Here is a 15,065-nt window from a genome sequence, read left to right as displayed (position 1 = left end):
TTGATGTCATTTGCACATTTACTGAGTGTACTCCATTCCTGCATACAGAGATTATGTAATAAGAAATGCTTAATTCCACCAGTGCATTTGAGGGCCATAATAACTCGTTTGTAGAGTATCTGGCACAATCACAACAGTAATACCACCATGAACTCTGTCCAAAAGAGAGGCAGTGGTAGTAGTTTTTCATTTTGGAGATAATATTAAAAATTTGCACAACTAATCAGGAAAAAGATGAAAGTACTACATGGGCTGTGGAATACATTTTCAATTCCTTTTCTTTTACTTTTATTGTTCTTTGCTCTGGAAATTAAATGAAAAAGAGTAACATGTAAATGTTGCTAGATTTTTTATATTGTCTATTTTTAAAATAAGTTATCTTTAGTTATTTTTATTACATCTGGTTTACATAAAGACTAGCTGAAGTTAAATGATAAGGCATAGGCTCAGCTATACTGGCTGATATTGCCACATTCCATGGTGACTGTTTAAGTTACTTACTGACATTTGCCTCCTTCACTGTACTCAGACAACTTGAAATTATATGGAGAGAAACAACAAAAGACAAACAAACTTACACATGGGTTAACTGTATTTTTGAAAGTTTATTTGCTTTGCATAGAGGAAATCTTTAACTTGTCTTGATTTCTCTTTGGATACATAATGACAAGAAGATATATTAAACCTCAGTGTGTAAAACCTGTGTTTTATGAAGAGAGTTGAGGCATATATGAAGAATTTCTTTAAAAGAGCTTGCGTGTATTGCAGGAACAGGAACCTTAGTTATCACTTCCACATAAAGCCACCAGGATCGTTTCATAATCCCCTTTGAGTTCATCCTGTCAATTTAAGCACAAAACCCCACAATGGTTAGGATAACGGTCTCAAGTGAAATAAATGTCAGTAAGCATTCCATATACATGTACCAACCATGGAGCCTTCACCTGCATAAGTTAATCACTCGATAATACATATGTGTTAGCCACAGACTGAGCTTGAACCACGTACCCTCTTTGAAATTATTCCAATGACCTAGGAATAAACATACACATTTCCAGAGTAGAACAAAGGTAGGCCACACAAGTCAAAATCCTGGGAGGCCTCATTGCATAAATAAAGACGAGAAGCAGAGAAGATTTCTGTCCACTGAGGAGCATATGGTTTTCTTCTCTAGGTAAAGTGAAAATACGTTCCTTTATCAGTGTTGTCCAATGTTTGTTAATATATATACACCTTGCATGTAGGCTTATCTCAAACTCAGACTAATCCAACCATAATAGCTGATTCAGCATAGGATTGCTTGTTCAGCTCAGAAGCAACATGCATGATATTCATTAAGTATGCATTGAAATTATTACACATGCTGTTTTTCTCGAATTTGAGTTTACTTTTCTGAGACATAAGAATTGTTTAGTGTAGCAAATCTATGCCTCAAGGCATTTGGATGTAATAAAGACTTTAGAATATGCTGAGGTGATGTGATTGCATATCAAAGTAGACATCACACACACACTACTGGTGGAAGACTAAGAGTCATCTTTGGCACCTACCTGAAAAAGTAGCAGACAGCGATAAAAATTAAAGAGGTATTTTGATGTATGTGGGTAGTATGTTTCTACTCTAAACAAGGTGTTTATTTAGTTTTGTTTCATTTTTTAACGTTATCCACTAGCTTCGACCAACCTGCTCTGCAAGTTTAGCTTCTTTCTGGTCCCTCACTGGCTTAAATTTTCTGGAAAATACTTTGGGTGTTCTGTCCCCTTTAAGAAGGAGGTTTTACTTAAGTCACCTGGAAAGCAGGTGTCATAACTCTCAAGTTAACTAGGTGTTTCTAGGATTACCTCAAGTGTTAAAAGCCAATAGGCAGTTGCACCAACCATCTCCCACAGAGGTCTTAGTGTAGTCATCTCCACTCTTCTGCCAATGTACTTTTTCTCTGCCCCAGCACAAGAAGACGATAAGATGATATTCTGAGACACGTGGCACAAACATTGCTATAGCTTTGGCGACAAAAACTTTGCCCTTGCAATGTCGATCATGGGGAACCTGGGTTACTCAGCTACAATGAGTTACTCAGGAGGACTTGGTGACTGAGAAGCAGAAGAATTTACAAACCTCTACTGAGCTTCCGAAATAATTTACTAGTCCTGTATTTCATACATCACCTGAGAGGAAACTTACCATAATGGCTTGGCAGAGAGAAATGCCATACATCTTCTTGTAGTAGCCTTTGATCTCATTCATATCCACTTCATGGCGTGAAACCATGATTCTGATGAGGTCTCTGTGCTGTGTCCCAAAGCCCTGCATAAAAGTAAAAGGAAAAAAAGAAGTTAAAAAGTTTTTCTGTCATTGAAATACATTAAAGCAGGTTCTGTGTGTTAATCCATGAGATTTCTTTCTGGGTGTACACAGCCCACATCCCATTCCCTTAACATCTCTCAGGAGGGATTCCTCTCATATCCCCCTTCTGTGCCCTATGAGCACAATTCACTTCTGGCAGCCTACCTCCAATCCTGGATTTCCTTTCTAAGCAATTCTTTACCTGTTTTCTAACAAGAGACTCATTCTTCACAGTGATTGCTATATGCCAGAGTCAACGTAGATTTCACCGCCTTTTAACTTTTTTTTAGGTGTGTGATGAACCTTATTTTCATAAAGATTCACTCGTTTTTTTCATCTACCGTTTCTAACCAATTCACTGGAGTTATGAAAGTACCTGTCTGCTAAAATGTTTCAGGAGCTTGCTAGGTGCCATAGACAATCTAGACTTCCCTGCCTTTCAGTATTTTTTTAGGAGTGCAATGAACTCACAGTGCTCCTAGCCAAGTCACAGGAGTATACTAGACCATTTCAGGATCTCCAACTGACTCACTCAGCCCAGGTTCCAAATTTTCCAGAAGGACCACGGATGGCTTGCCAAAGATCAGGCTTCTACAGCGCTCCTGTCCTGACCTGTAAGTGCTTTTCTATTTAATTTTCATTTATATTTTTCTGGTTTCATAGAAAAGTTCCAGTTGGCCTTCTGTCACTGTCTAGAGTAAAATATAAATGTGTGGATGGACAGATGCCTTCCTGAATACCCATAGCAAACAGACAGCTACTCCTATGGAAAGACATGCAGAGGTTTCAAAGGAAATAACAGAAAGAGAGAGAAGAAAACACTGAAATTCTTTCTGTAGTCCTGTTTTATCACATAAAGAGATTAGAGATCTCTAGATAGCTGGTTATTTTTCAGCTTACAAAGCACCCCATCTTTACAAAGGGAAGTTCTCTCTCTGGGTTACCTTCATTGCCATGTGGAGTTTTTCAGCAAAGAAAGCTGGTTTGCTTGTGGCACATTTCACTGTAATGAAACAATGAGACAATGTCACACCTCTGATACATGTCACGAGTAACAAAAGGCAAAGAATATCCTATTTATCTCTTTCTTTGTTCCCTGTCTTCAACATATGGGAGATTTAGCACTTCCTTTCCTCTATCTATTCTGAAAATAATTCAGTAAGGAAAGAAAAATTGCAAGACTGTGCTCCCTAGTTTACTGCCACAAAATTAAGAAAGATGTTGCAGTTCCCAAAAAGAAGGAAATGAAAACAGAGCTGGAGGTTCAGATCTGGTGTTCTGTAAAGCAAGTTACACTGAATACTTGCCCTTCACTTGTGGTGTTTAGGGGCATCTGATGGGACTGATTCCTTAATCCAAAGCTCCCCTGACCGTGATACAAAAACCGAGAACAAAATGAGTGTCTGGCTTCTGATTCAATCACTCATCTACTGGTAAGAGGGACTTAAGTGAGTGACTGCCTCACTCTATTGTTCATGAGGATGATGGCCTTCATGTATAGCTATATTCCAAACCTTCTAAGGGTGTTTTCTAGAACAACCTTACAGAAGGAAATTTGCTACATTTTTAATAATTGTCTATTTTAAATATCTTTGAATAAAATTCAGAGGCGTTCTGGCTTTGTTTTTCTGGAAACATCTTGAACACATTTGGATCTTTGATACATATTGTGGTTCTTCTGACAGCTCTTTTTGGCATATTGACTTCCTGTAAGGGTCTTCCTATGTTGATAACACATCTGTTCTTACAAGAGCTTTCTCTGTATCAGGAGAGATATTTCTGGTCACTCATCAACTTGAACTGACTTTAAATAACTGAAATAAATCACTATCCTCAGACTAGACTTTCCAAAGTATAATTTAGCAAATTTCTCAATGAAACACGATAAGGCCAGAATGGCTTCCTATCAGAGCAATTGTGATGGAAGTAAAAAACCAGGTTATTGTACGGTCAGTATATCTACTAGTTTATAATCTGCAGAACCACTTACCAAGGGCAGTCAGGCATTTCTCAATATCACCCTTCATCTCCATATCCACTGCCTTGTTCATGTCATGCTTGCTGTATTTGGTGTACTTCTGAAAGACTAAATGAGGGAAGAAAACTCCATGAGCAGTGATGAAAATACAGTGATCTCTCTGAATTGCCTCTGCCTTATTCTGCCCTCACTGCTGCAGCAGTGCCCACAGATGACTGATCGCAGGCCACCTTTCTCCTATTTCCTGGCCATCACTGTGTAAAGAACAGTGTTACTGCATGGCCTGGGTGAGTCAGCGTAAGGAATGGGACTTTGTTGATATGGTAGCATTGGTGTTCTCACTGGTAGGGACAGAGGTGGTCTAGTGACTCCGCAGGACCCTGTGACATTAGATGATACATCCCCACCCAGGGCAAACTGGCCGAGGAGCAGTACCATGTGGGGAACATATAGAACCCCCACCACATTGATCCTTTGGCCTTGTGTTCACTAGCTCTGTGAGACCTCATCCAAACAGTTTTGTTAACAACCTAAATGATATGGCTCATCACCGGTATGGAAAGAACAGCCAAGCTGCCAGCAGCACCCTTAGTTAGCAACCATGTGTCCTGTTAGAAAAAACAGCAGCCAGAGTCATGTCTTGATAATCTGTACCTTCCCTGAGTTCATGAGTAGGTCATATTCAAAATACAATCTCTGTAAAAACAAAAATTTTCTTCCAACCTACCCCTTCGGAGATGTGGGTAACTTCTTGCAGTAAGAACAGTAACAAACACATTAATATCTGTCCCTTTCTTTTGCTCTCCTGCTTCATACAAGGCCTGTCATAAAGAAACGAAAGCGGTAAATTTAACATCAACATGGTAAAGCATGAGCAGAAATACTGTACTTCTGAGGCTGCCAGCCAAAAGCAGCCATTTCTTGTCAGTAATGAACTCAAGCCTTTGATGGAATCCATAACAAAGCCCCTCAGAACCTCAAACTAGCTCCATCAAGTAATATTTTACTTGTGTCCTAACTCTACCTAGACGGCACTATGCAGCTGCAAAACCTACCTTTTGACTTTTACAACCACCATCTAGGTCTCTTGGATATATTACGTTCTTGGATGAAGATAATTTTCATATATTTTGGTATGCTTCCAGTCTGCATGGGTGTTTGGGACTAGTAGGCTTTCTTCGGAAAAACAAAATTACCTCTGATATGTTACTCGACAACTATGAAAGAGCAGCCTTAGCACCAAGCACTCCTTGTCTTTCCGGGAGGGAATTAATGGAAAGTAAGAAGCAAATCAGTCTCCTTCCTTTTCCTCACGTCCTCAAACCTCTCTTGAAGTAATAACTGAAGACCTCCTCAGAGCAGCAAAGAAGATTTAACAATACTCTCTCTCTACCAAGAGCAATAGTATTGAAATTTTGAGCTTAGGCAGAGTAGTAAATTACTGAACTTTAGTTTCTAGGGCTGATGACAAAACTAAACTCCTTCTGTAGCAGGAATAAAAGCAGTATTGCTCAGTGGCCTTTTCTTGGTCAGATTTTAAAAAGAATATAGTTTTAAAGTCAATCTACACTTGTATTGTAACAGTGATGTAAGATTTCACAGTTGAAAACTCAGGAAAGACTACTAAGGTTTACCAAGATTTCAACAAAAATAGTCACACTAATGGTGGAAGAAATAAGGGAAAGATCAGTGACTTATTTTAGAATTATTCAGAAAATACTGTGAGCGTTACCCAATAATCCTGAAAGGTTCATCACTTTGAACCTATAGTTATGGACACCATACATATCGATACCAGAGTTCATGTTGGTCAAGGCGTGGTAGCTGGTTCCACCTACACCTGAGCACACCGTAGCCCCTCTATTAAATGATGCTTTACACGACCTAGAAGAGGTTTTGCAGAAATGTTTCTGGAGCTAGATATTAGGATGAAAAATTCATTTTCTTCAGATACCGAAGCTTACTTGAACATTGTAAAATACAGGGCGTTTCAAAAGATGAACACAATTTCAAAGCAAATAGGTATCAAATTGAGTCCATCTTCTTGAAACACCCTGTAGTGTCCCTTCAGAAAAGATTGCTACAGAGTGCATAAATCTCTGTTAGGTACAGAATGCACAAGATGCAGGCAGGACATTTGCAGCCAGAGTTTGTAGTCTCAAGTAAGTCAGATGAAGAAAGACGCTCTCAAGAGTGCCAAGTGTGGTCTCACCCTGGCATCCTTTTCAGCAAGCTCATCATTCACATGAGGATTTTCGCATCGGTCAGCCTATATAAACAAACAAAAAATTAATTTAATTTGTTCTCACAATCATCCAGTTCATCACAACTCGGCATTTTAGAGTTCTGCCCTACCATCCTCATACATAACTCAGGACATAATTGCAGGTAGATGCAGTTACGTCAATCATTCTGTGAATAAAGGTGTATTTTTTTATCAGAGTTCACATTCTAAGGCCATCAGCAACCTATTTCTGAAGTCCTACATTAAAATCCGCAGGAAGTATTGCTTCTCATTGTGCAGCTTAGGGTTTGGAAACTGTGATTTCCTGGCTGCTGGCAATTCAATAGACTCCTTTCTCATTGTTTTGAAAACAAAACCTGAAAATCAAAATGATGCACATGGACGTATCCAAATATTCTCCTCTGCACATGTCCAAGCTTCATAGACATGTACTCAAGAATCATGGAATCCATTTTTAATGGATTTTAAAAGGGTCTTTTATTGGGCAGCTCCAGTGTTTAGAGTCCTCTGATTTTGAACAAATTCACACAAGACTTGTTTGCTCCCTGTCACAGTATCTAACTACTGGAAGCATATCTTAGCAGCAAGCCAAAAGCCTTGACTCTGTAATTGAAAGCACTTCTTCTTCTTCTCTTACTAGTCTATTGACAGAGCTTCATCCCTGTTGTTTTTTCACATTCTTAACAGTTACTACATGCGCACACATACACACACAAGAGTCTTAAAAGCATAACTAATAAACGCTGATAAACATCGCTGGTTTTTGTAATGCATTTGAGATAAAAGCTCAACATCGCTTGGTTAAGAACAGTAACACATGGTCTAAGACATGTAAATTAAAAACAATGCAAGGAAATAGATGTTACCTGAGTGCTTAGCTATTGTGTGCCTTCTCTAATATAGTTATAACAACGTTCATTTTTTATTATGAGTAACATCACTCAAAAAACTTAAGCACAGCATACCTTGGCAAGAGCAACCAAAGCTTTCTGAAAGTCTCCCGATGTGTCAGAGATAATGTCTTGTGTCAGGTCTCTCTTCAGTACTGAAATAAAACCAAAAAGGGTTTGTGGTTCATTTTAAAATTATCAACTAGGTTGACTAGATGATCTCTAAAGGCCTCTTCCAAATGAAACCATTCTGTGATTGTCTGATTTTTTCAGCCTTTTCTTTGGTTCCCACTTAGATATCCCCACTAGCCATGCAGTTTTCTTACTTTCTCTCATTTAGCTTTGAGAGGCAACATATATTTGTCACATGTCCTCTAAGCCCTCAGATGTGTTGTGAAATGGGAGGCTAAATGCAAAATCTGCTAACAAAGTCCTCCTCTAAGGTCTTGTGGGTGGCATTATCTTAAGCTTTTGCTTGTGAAGCACAAACGAAGGTTTTGAAATTATTTCTGAACTGCTTGTCTTCCGTTCTCACCAACACTGAACTTAAGCACACGACTCTTCTGAAAAGTCCAAGCATTACTTTTGGCTTCTATCTGAGACTATTTGAGAGGCAGTCTCTCAGAAAAGTTAGCCCATTGTCTCAGAAACCACCGTTTATGTAGCCGACACTGACTTGTGACAGGAAACTCAACACCAACACAGATGAGAGATACCACATTCTGTGTTAGTTATCTCTTCAAAGATTGCCTGACTTTACTTCACTGGTTGCTCTTACCATGAATGTCACCTTTTTATTTTTTTTTTTTTTAATCAAGCAGAGATCAACCAAGGCTATTTTACAAGAGAAGAAAAGCAGCTGGATTTTGTTTGCATCCTAGAAGGCGTCTAAATGCATGGCTTATTCCATGAGAAAGCTGCAGTTCTGAAGGTGATGATGTGCCTTTCCCTTCTGAATTGGGATCTACATAAGCCGGAAAAAAAGTCAGTATGACCTCCATCCCCTGCAACTTTATCAAGATTACATGAAGCTTCACTCACAGCCTACCTTGGTGCCTCAGCTTCTCATAAGGAGAAGTGAGGGTATGACTGTAATGTGCCTGCTGTAGCGTTATACCATTAATACTCCTTTCTTGCTCTGAATTACCTTCTTTATAGTATCTGCAGGCTTCTCTGATCTCTTTGTTGTTTCTTGAGGCCAGAATCTCAATTAAGGTATCTTCATCAGTTCCATGCCCCTGGCAAACATGGTTGAATTTTTAGAAATGCTACTTTATACCACAAACTTAACATTTAGAAGATCAGAAATAAGAAGAAAATCAAGGACTTGGCTTTGAAGTCCCCGTGTGGAACAAGAAAGAAAAACGACGAACACTGTGCTTCCATACATTGTTGTGACGGCAGCTCTTTTAGAATTAGTTACATATCACATCTCATGTCACTGGCACCCAAAAGAAGCACCGAAGGGACCAAACAGTGCACATCAAACACATGAATGTAAAGCTTACAAAGAAAAATATTTCCTTTCCCTTTTTGTTTTCTCAAACGTAAACGTATGTTAACACTAGAACTTTCGACCATGGCATCTGCAACCAGTTTTCAGAAGGCAGAAAGAGTTCATTCTCAGAACAGAATACCATTTGCAGCCAATCTCCTCCGAGCCTGAAATTAAGTGGAGATTTCTGGATATGGTTCTGAGAACCCGGCTTACAGGTACAGATTTATTTTACAAAAGGGGGTTCAAATGAAGACAGGACACAAGCTTTAAAATCCAAGTCCATTGTCCCTTACAGTCCCTGACATTATTTATACTCTTCAGGAGAGTTTTTCTCAGAGTCTTTTGACTTACCTTCATACAGGCTCTTAATTCTTCAGCGTCAAACTGAGCGGGAGTTTTGAGCAGAGCCACAACAACGTCTTCCAGGTGGCTTTTCAGAACTCGTTTCATGGCTTCTTCCAGACTCTGTGACAGGAAGCATAAGGAACACACTAAGCTAGAGAGAAGGGTAAAAAGCTGCTGTTCAGCTACAGTCCAAACATCAGGTCTAATCTCTGAGGATTCTTAACCTACATCATTCCTTTAGCTACTAGAAAGAATGGTGAAGCCCTGCTTGAAGTTTTTCATTGGTCTCCTATGTGGTAGTCAAAGTGGCAGGGTTTTTCAGTAAGTACTCCGGAGAGTTTTCACACAGTCAGTTCAGCCATGTTCTCTCATTCACACATCAGAAGAAGACTCAGAATAGGCTGCTTGTTTTTTCAAGAGAAGAAATTGCTATATTGCTGTTATGATTATGACTGACTTGCTTATCTGGATACCATTTTAATTCACCCAGTTATTGCACAGAGGGTGCAGAATTTGCAGTGGAAACCATGGATGTACTATCATATCCTCTTATTTAAATCTGCAAGTCCTGATGTTAAGATTTGGGCTTTCTTCATTCTAATTTGACCGTAACTTAGGGATTAAAAAAAAAAAAAAAAATGAAAGCAATTTACAATTTAGACCATTTCTAGAAACATGCGCTTATTTCCAAGATTCTCAGCTGCGAGTACGCGGCTGAGAAAAACATGCAGGCCGACTCAATGTGAATGATAAAGCATGATTCAACTTTATTGCCCGGGATAGCGCATATTTATACCAAATACCATAATTATGCATACTTGTCTCTATCTAATAGGCTTAGCCCTCAAAAGGTTACATTTACTTACTCTACCTACTTGGGTTTAGTTAACTATGCACATTCCGCATTCCTCTGACCATTATCTCTTCAAGAACAATCCGCATTCCTCTGACCCTTATCTCTTCAAGAATATGCAGACCCTGCTTTAGTCAGTACTTTTCCATTTCCCCCCTTCCCCACGGCCTAATATTCAAGCTAACTAAGGCCTACTTATGTCAACTAAAATGGGCTCTGCTCGTACAGTTGCTCAGTGGACTCATGTCCACGCTCCTTGAGCCAATCCCTGACACTCAGCAGTTCCAGGGAGTAGCAGTTACACCCCTCAGCAGCAGAAGAACACTACCTCCTGTGCACCCATCCCCACACCAGTGTGGGTATACTTGTGGAACAGAGTTTTGGTCCTACAGCTTTCCTGTCCTGTTTAATTTTTTTGCTGGACTTAAATAGTCAGAGAGATGCCTCCAAGTCCCCTTCTCCATTTCTCCCTTTCTCCCAGCAGGCTGTGTCCCATGTATTGCTGAAATCTTGGCATTACCAGTCAAGCTGTGATTTAAAGGATCCCCAGGGCATTCAGAAAGATGGAAAGTGAGAATTTTAAAATCTGTTTTTATTTCCAAAGAGTGGCTGCTGTTTTCAAAGGCTGACAATGCAGTTGCAGGCTATCATCATTTTGGCATGGTTTTCACAAACTACGGAAGGCAGAGGACTGTGACTTTTGGTTGTATGAAACCAGAGCTATAGGTGCCATCTGAGCCAGCAGCAACATTGATATTCTGGGTGCAAATTTAAGCTTGGCTTGAATATACTTTACCTTTCCTTTAGCCTTGTGATAGGCAGCTTTGATCTGCTGACGCTGAGCATTTGTTCTTGTAGTCATGATGTCAATGATGGTGGCTTCATCCACACCTATGAGTCACCAAAAAAACAACATGTCTAAGGCACTGCAATTATTATAGTGGTCTCTAGAGCATCCTTTAGCCAAATAATAATTTTTCCATTTTATCATTTACTTTATGTCATATTTGTTTTTTTTGACACACTAAAGCTTAATCAAAGGAGAAACTAATCACCTACTGACTTACAATTAGTGATTTAGTGAAGTAATCCAACAAATATATTCCCATAGAACACAGAAAACTATGATTCTACAATTTCATATAGGAAGTCTTAAAGTGTTCTGAGTGCAGTCCTCACACTATAGAGGAACTGAAAAAAAAAAAAAGTTAGAAGGCATACTCATTTAATCTCAGGACTTTGAACTGGAAAAGGTTTCAAAGTACAGGCAAGTGCCAAGTGAGATTTTCATTACAAGAGAGAAGCACAATAGTAGCATTTGCTGCATTATCAGCATATTCCCTGCCTCCCGCAGGGATTTCATTCAAATCAAATAAAAACCTATGAGTATGGTATGTTATAGTATTGATTGATTCTCTAGAAATTAAATATTTACAGCCCTTCCTTCAACATATTTCAGAACTCTAAGATAGTATTAAGGTTTGAAATGGTAACACAGCATCAGGATGTCAAAGAGTTGAGGTTCTTTACTGAATGGCATAACTGACTGTATTGCCAAGCTCTGTGACAACAGAGGCAAATGTCCTGCTTGCCATTGTCTCACACTCTGATATTTTATTCTGTACAATTCTTGACTTTTCCTGTGGAAGAGTCCTAATGTAGCAGGTTCAGTAGTTAGCCCTCTTACCCTTTGCAGTCATAGCTTTCTCCAAAGCAACAACATCAGCTGATGGATCAAAGTTAGTCTGTTGTGGTACTCCATGGACACATTGTGTACATTTCTGCAGAGGGAAAAAAATAAAGAAAAATAATTAGTGCCCATTCGAAAGAATAATTTTGCGAAGAAGCACTTTTAAAGGCCTAAACAAACCACATATTTGGGATTGCCTGTTATAGGACTGTGAAGAAACACACTCAGCTTTGTAACTGTAGAGAACTAAACAGGCTCAGTAATGGATATGCTTAGGATGTATGTATTCCCTTCCCACCTTTTACGTTAAGCAGAAAGTACTTCCTATATTGTTTTAGGCACCTGAAGACTTGGTTTCCACAGGAAAGTTGGTTTCCATGGGAAAATACTCTGTAACTGTCATGGTAGGCAATTATGTCCAAATTTTAAAGGCTCTGCAACCACAATGAAATCCTACAGGCACTGCCAATGAAGTGCTATTAATTTCCCCACTCATCTGATGCAAATTGGCCGTGTGTCACATTAAGGGACTTCACAGCTGATTCATCTCTAAGGTTACAAGCCCTTCTTGCATGTAAGGTCTTGGAGAAGTTTCAAGTCTCATCCTACGAGCAAGTGGAGAATTGTTACCCAAGTTCTTTGAAATTTCAGACGTAAGCCACACTGTCTTCACAGGCATTATCTACTAGCTGCTTTTGGTGAACCTATTCCTAGATGGGCGCTCCCTAGTCAATGCCTAAAGTGGTCTCAAAATGACTATGGGTGATAAATTCCACTACATGATAGATCTATCATGTGGCTTGCCCCAAATCAGCAACATGACAAATCAACTTACTACATAGAGCCTATAACCTGGTAGCATGACCTCACCAGAATTCCCCTTACTATGATATACGGTGAGATTTTTTAAATAAGGAAAAGCCCAAGCAACCATGCAACGTAACAAACAAAAAAGAAAATAAAAACCACCAACATAAAACAAAACAAAAGAAACAAATCAAAAAACAACAAGCACCAAAAAAAACCAAAACCAACAAACATAAACCAAAACTAAACATTTAATACCAGAAAATAAAAAAATAATACTCAAAATAAAGCAAAATGTATGTGAAAGGCCTTGTCCAGCTTATGCCTTTATATCACTTCTAGGAGTACGTGAATAATGCTCTCAAAATGCGAAAATACTTACAATACATTCCTGCTCCAAATTTTCCATGAACCATGCCTGTTTCAGAAATTCTGATACCACAGCCATGTTGACAGAGTTTCTGGGAAGAGACACATTATGTGTCAAATAATTTTTCATCAAGTTACAAATGATTTCCATAATTTTGTTTCCTTTTGGCAGGTGACACAATGCTCCGCAATTGCTTGAATGTCCCTAAACCCTTATCTACTTGCAGAAGTTGTGGATTAGAGATAGAACAGCATGAAGATGCATCTCTTTCCATCTAAAGTGCAAACAGCTCCTGTAAACAGTACCCAGATCCAGGAGCTATGAATTCTGTCAAAACAGTATTTTAATGTAGCATGAAAAGGACTGGAAGAACTGATGGCTTTCTGCCCTATATTTTCTGTCTCTTTTGAGATCAAGATGAAGCCTACAAACAGGGGGATGAAAAAAAATGCATGTAACTACAGAGTGGTGCAAACAGAAGATACTGCAAACAAGTGTGACACTTCTTTCTCGTTACTCCATCCTGAGTGCCTATTTGAGAGTTATTCCCTTTAATAAAATATAATCCAGGTCGTGTGTTCCACTTCCTCAACTGGAATGTGTAGAGGTCCCGTTTAAAAGAAAGTGGGAGCAAGCACTTTCAGTTTCTCAGTTTGAAGAATATACTGATTTTTATGCACTTTATCATTCCCGGTTGGAACAACCAACATTTCAACTGGACTGAAAAGCTAAAGTGAGATCCAAGTGGGAAGTCCTAACTGTTGCTTCACAAGAATCACTGCACTGGTGTCTTCTGTCTAGCTCCCAGTCCCCAGAATAAGCACCCTAGAATGGGATACATGCACACTTTTAGAAGTTTTGAGAAAGTACTCAATATTTATTGAAAATATTTGAAGACACAAACTCAGCTTTTACACTACAGTCTGTGTCAAATAACACCATTTCTCCATGCCTATTGAACCACCAGAGATACACTCTCTGGTTACTGTCCAATGCTAGACACCAGGATGAGGATGTAAATTAAGGTCTTTACACCCTGTCAGAAAAACAGGCAGTAGATCTAACACAATAATTAATTTTATGGTGGGAGAGTCTACTGAATAGGAATAAAAACATAGATAAAAACACTCTCATCTTTGGAAGATTTAGTGGAAAGTTTTAGAGAGCTAACACTGGATGTTAGATCCTCTATCAATGAGGATTTGCGTGAGCTTTTCCTCGCAATACCAGGGGTTTGCTCTTCTGTTTCTAGAAGTTTGCTTTGCCTCATTTTCTTCACTTGCACGAGTGAAGAGCCTTCTACAGTCCCTCACAAAAGCTATTGTTGAACTAACAGCATTTTTGAAGTTTCCATACGATGCACCTTTGTTTTCCAGCAAAACAATTTTTACTGCATATTTCTACAGCAGTCCACTACAGAGAAGGGAGGATTCATAGGAAACAGTCAGCTCCAAATTAGTTTGCTTGCAATCTTTTAGGTTTTTTTTCTTTTTTGTTTTTTCCATTTCCTTACATGCGTTATATAAAAGCAGTATCTGTCCAAACCCTTCTGTGTACATAAAACATTCCAAAATTTCTCCTGCTCACATCCATCTTTTCCCATGCCAGCAAATTCAATGAGCAGAATGTTGCACCAGGTCACGACATATTTAGCATACAATTCTTAAAGTTTGCAGCAAAGAACTACAAAAACTTACCTTCTTCCTCACAGACACTACCTTTCAGGGCAGCACCAGTCAGGAGTAAGAGAGCTGAGGGCTTGTCATGCTTTTATAGCACTGCACGAGTGACCCCACCCAGCAACCACCATGTTCGTACCACCCCAACCATCGGCTGCTTTTGCAGCAACTAAATCTGGGTGCTTACAAAGCACAAATCCACACCAAAAAGTCACTGCAAAATTATGTGCTGGAGACAGCAGGAGCACATTTCAGATGGGAAATGTCAATAAATGACGATGCTCGACATGGCATTTCTCAGATACTGCTTATGTCACTATTTTGAGACAAAGGTTAACATAGTATGGAATACAGTTTCTGCTGAGAC

General features: G+C 39.1%; 1 protein-coding gene across 2 annotated transcripts; it reads right to left on the bottom strand.

Moving 5' to 3' along the window:
* Window positions 1-585: 585 nt before the first annotated feature.
* On the bottom strand, window positions 586-14,790 carry LOC102093306 (annexin A1 isoform p35-like). 2 transcript variants are annotated; one of them, XM_065045140.1, is made up of 13 exons: window positions 14,717-14,790; window positions 13,032-13,110; window positions 11,840-11,933; window positions 10,949-11,043; window positions 9,306-9,419; window positions 8,604-8,694; window positions 7,532-7,611; window positions 6,534-6,590; window positions 5,049-5,142; window positions 4,334-4,429; window positions 3,288-3,346; window positions 2,182-2,304; window positions 586-839 (listed from the first exon to the last, which is right to left on the bottom strand). In XM_065045140.1, exons 2-13 carry the CDS (start codon window positions 13,095-13,097, stop codon window positions 780-782), a joined length of 1,029 nt encoding a protein of 342 aa, XP_064901212.1. In that variant the 5' UTR covers window positions 13,098-13,110; window positions 14,717-14,790; the 3' UTR covers window positions 586-779.
* Window positions 14,791-15,065: the final 275 nt, after the last annotated feature.

Source organism: Columba livia, chromosome Z (genome assembly GCF_036013475.1).
Source record: "Columba livia isolate bColLiv1 breed racing homer chromosome Z, bColLiv1.pat.W.v2, whole genome shotgun sequence".
NCBI classification, from domain to species: Eukaryota; Metazoa; Chordata; class Aves; order Columbiformes; family Columbidae; genus Columba; species Columba livia.
The sequence above is the reverse complement of the archived record's forward strand: the minus strand, read 5'-3'. Positions and strand labels throughout refer to the sequence as shown.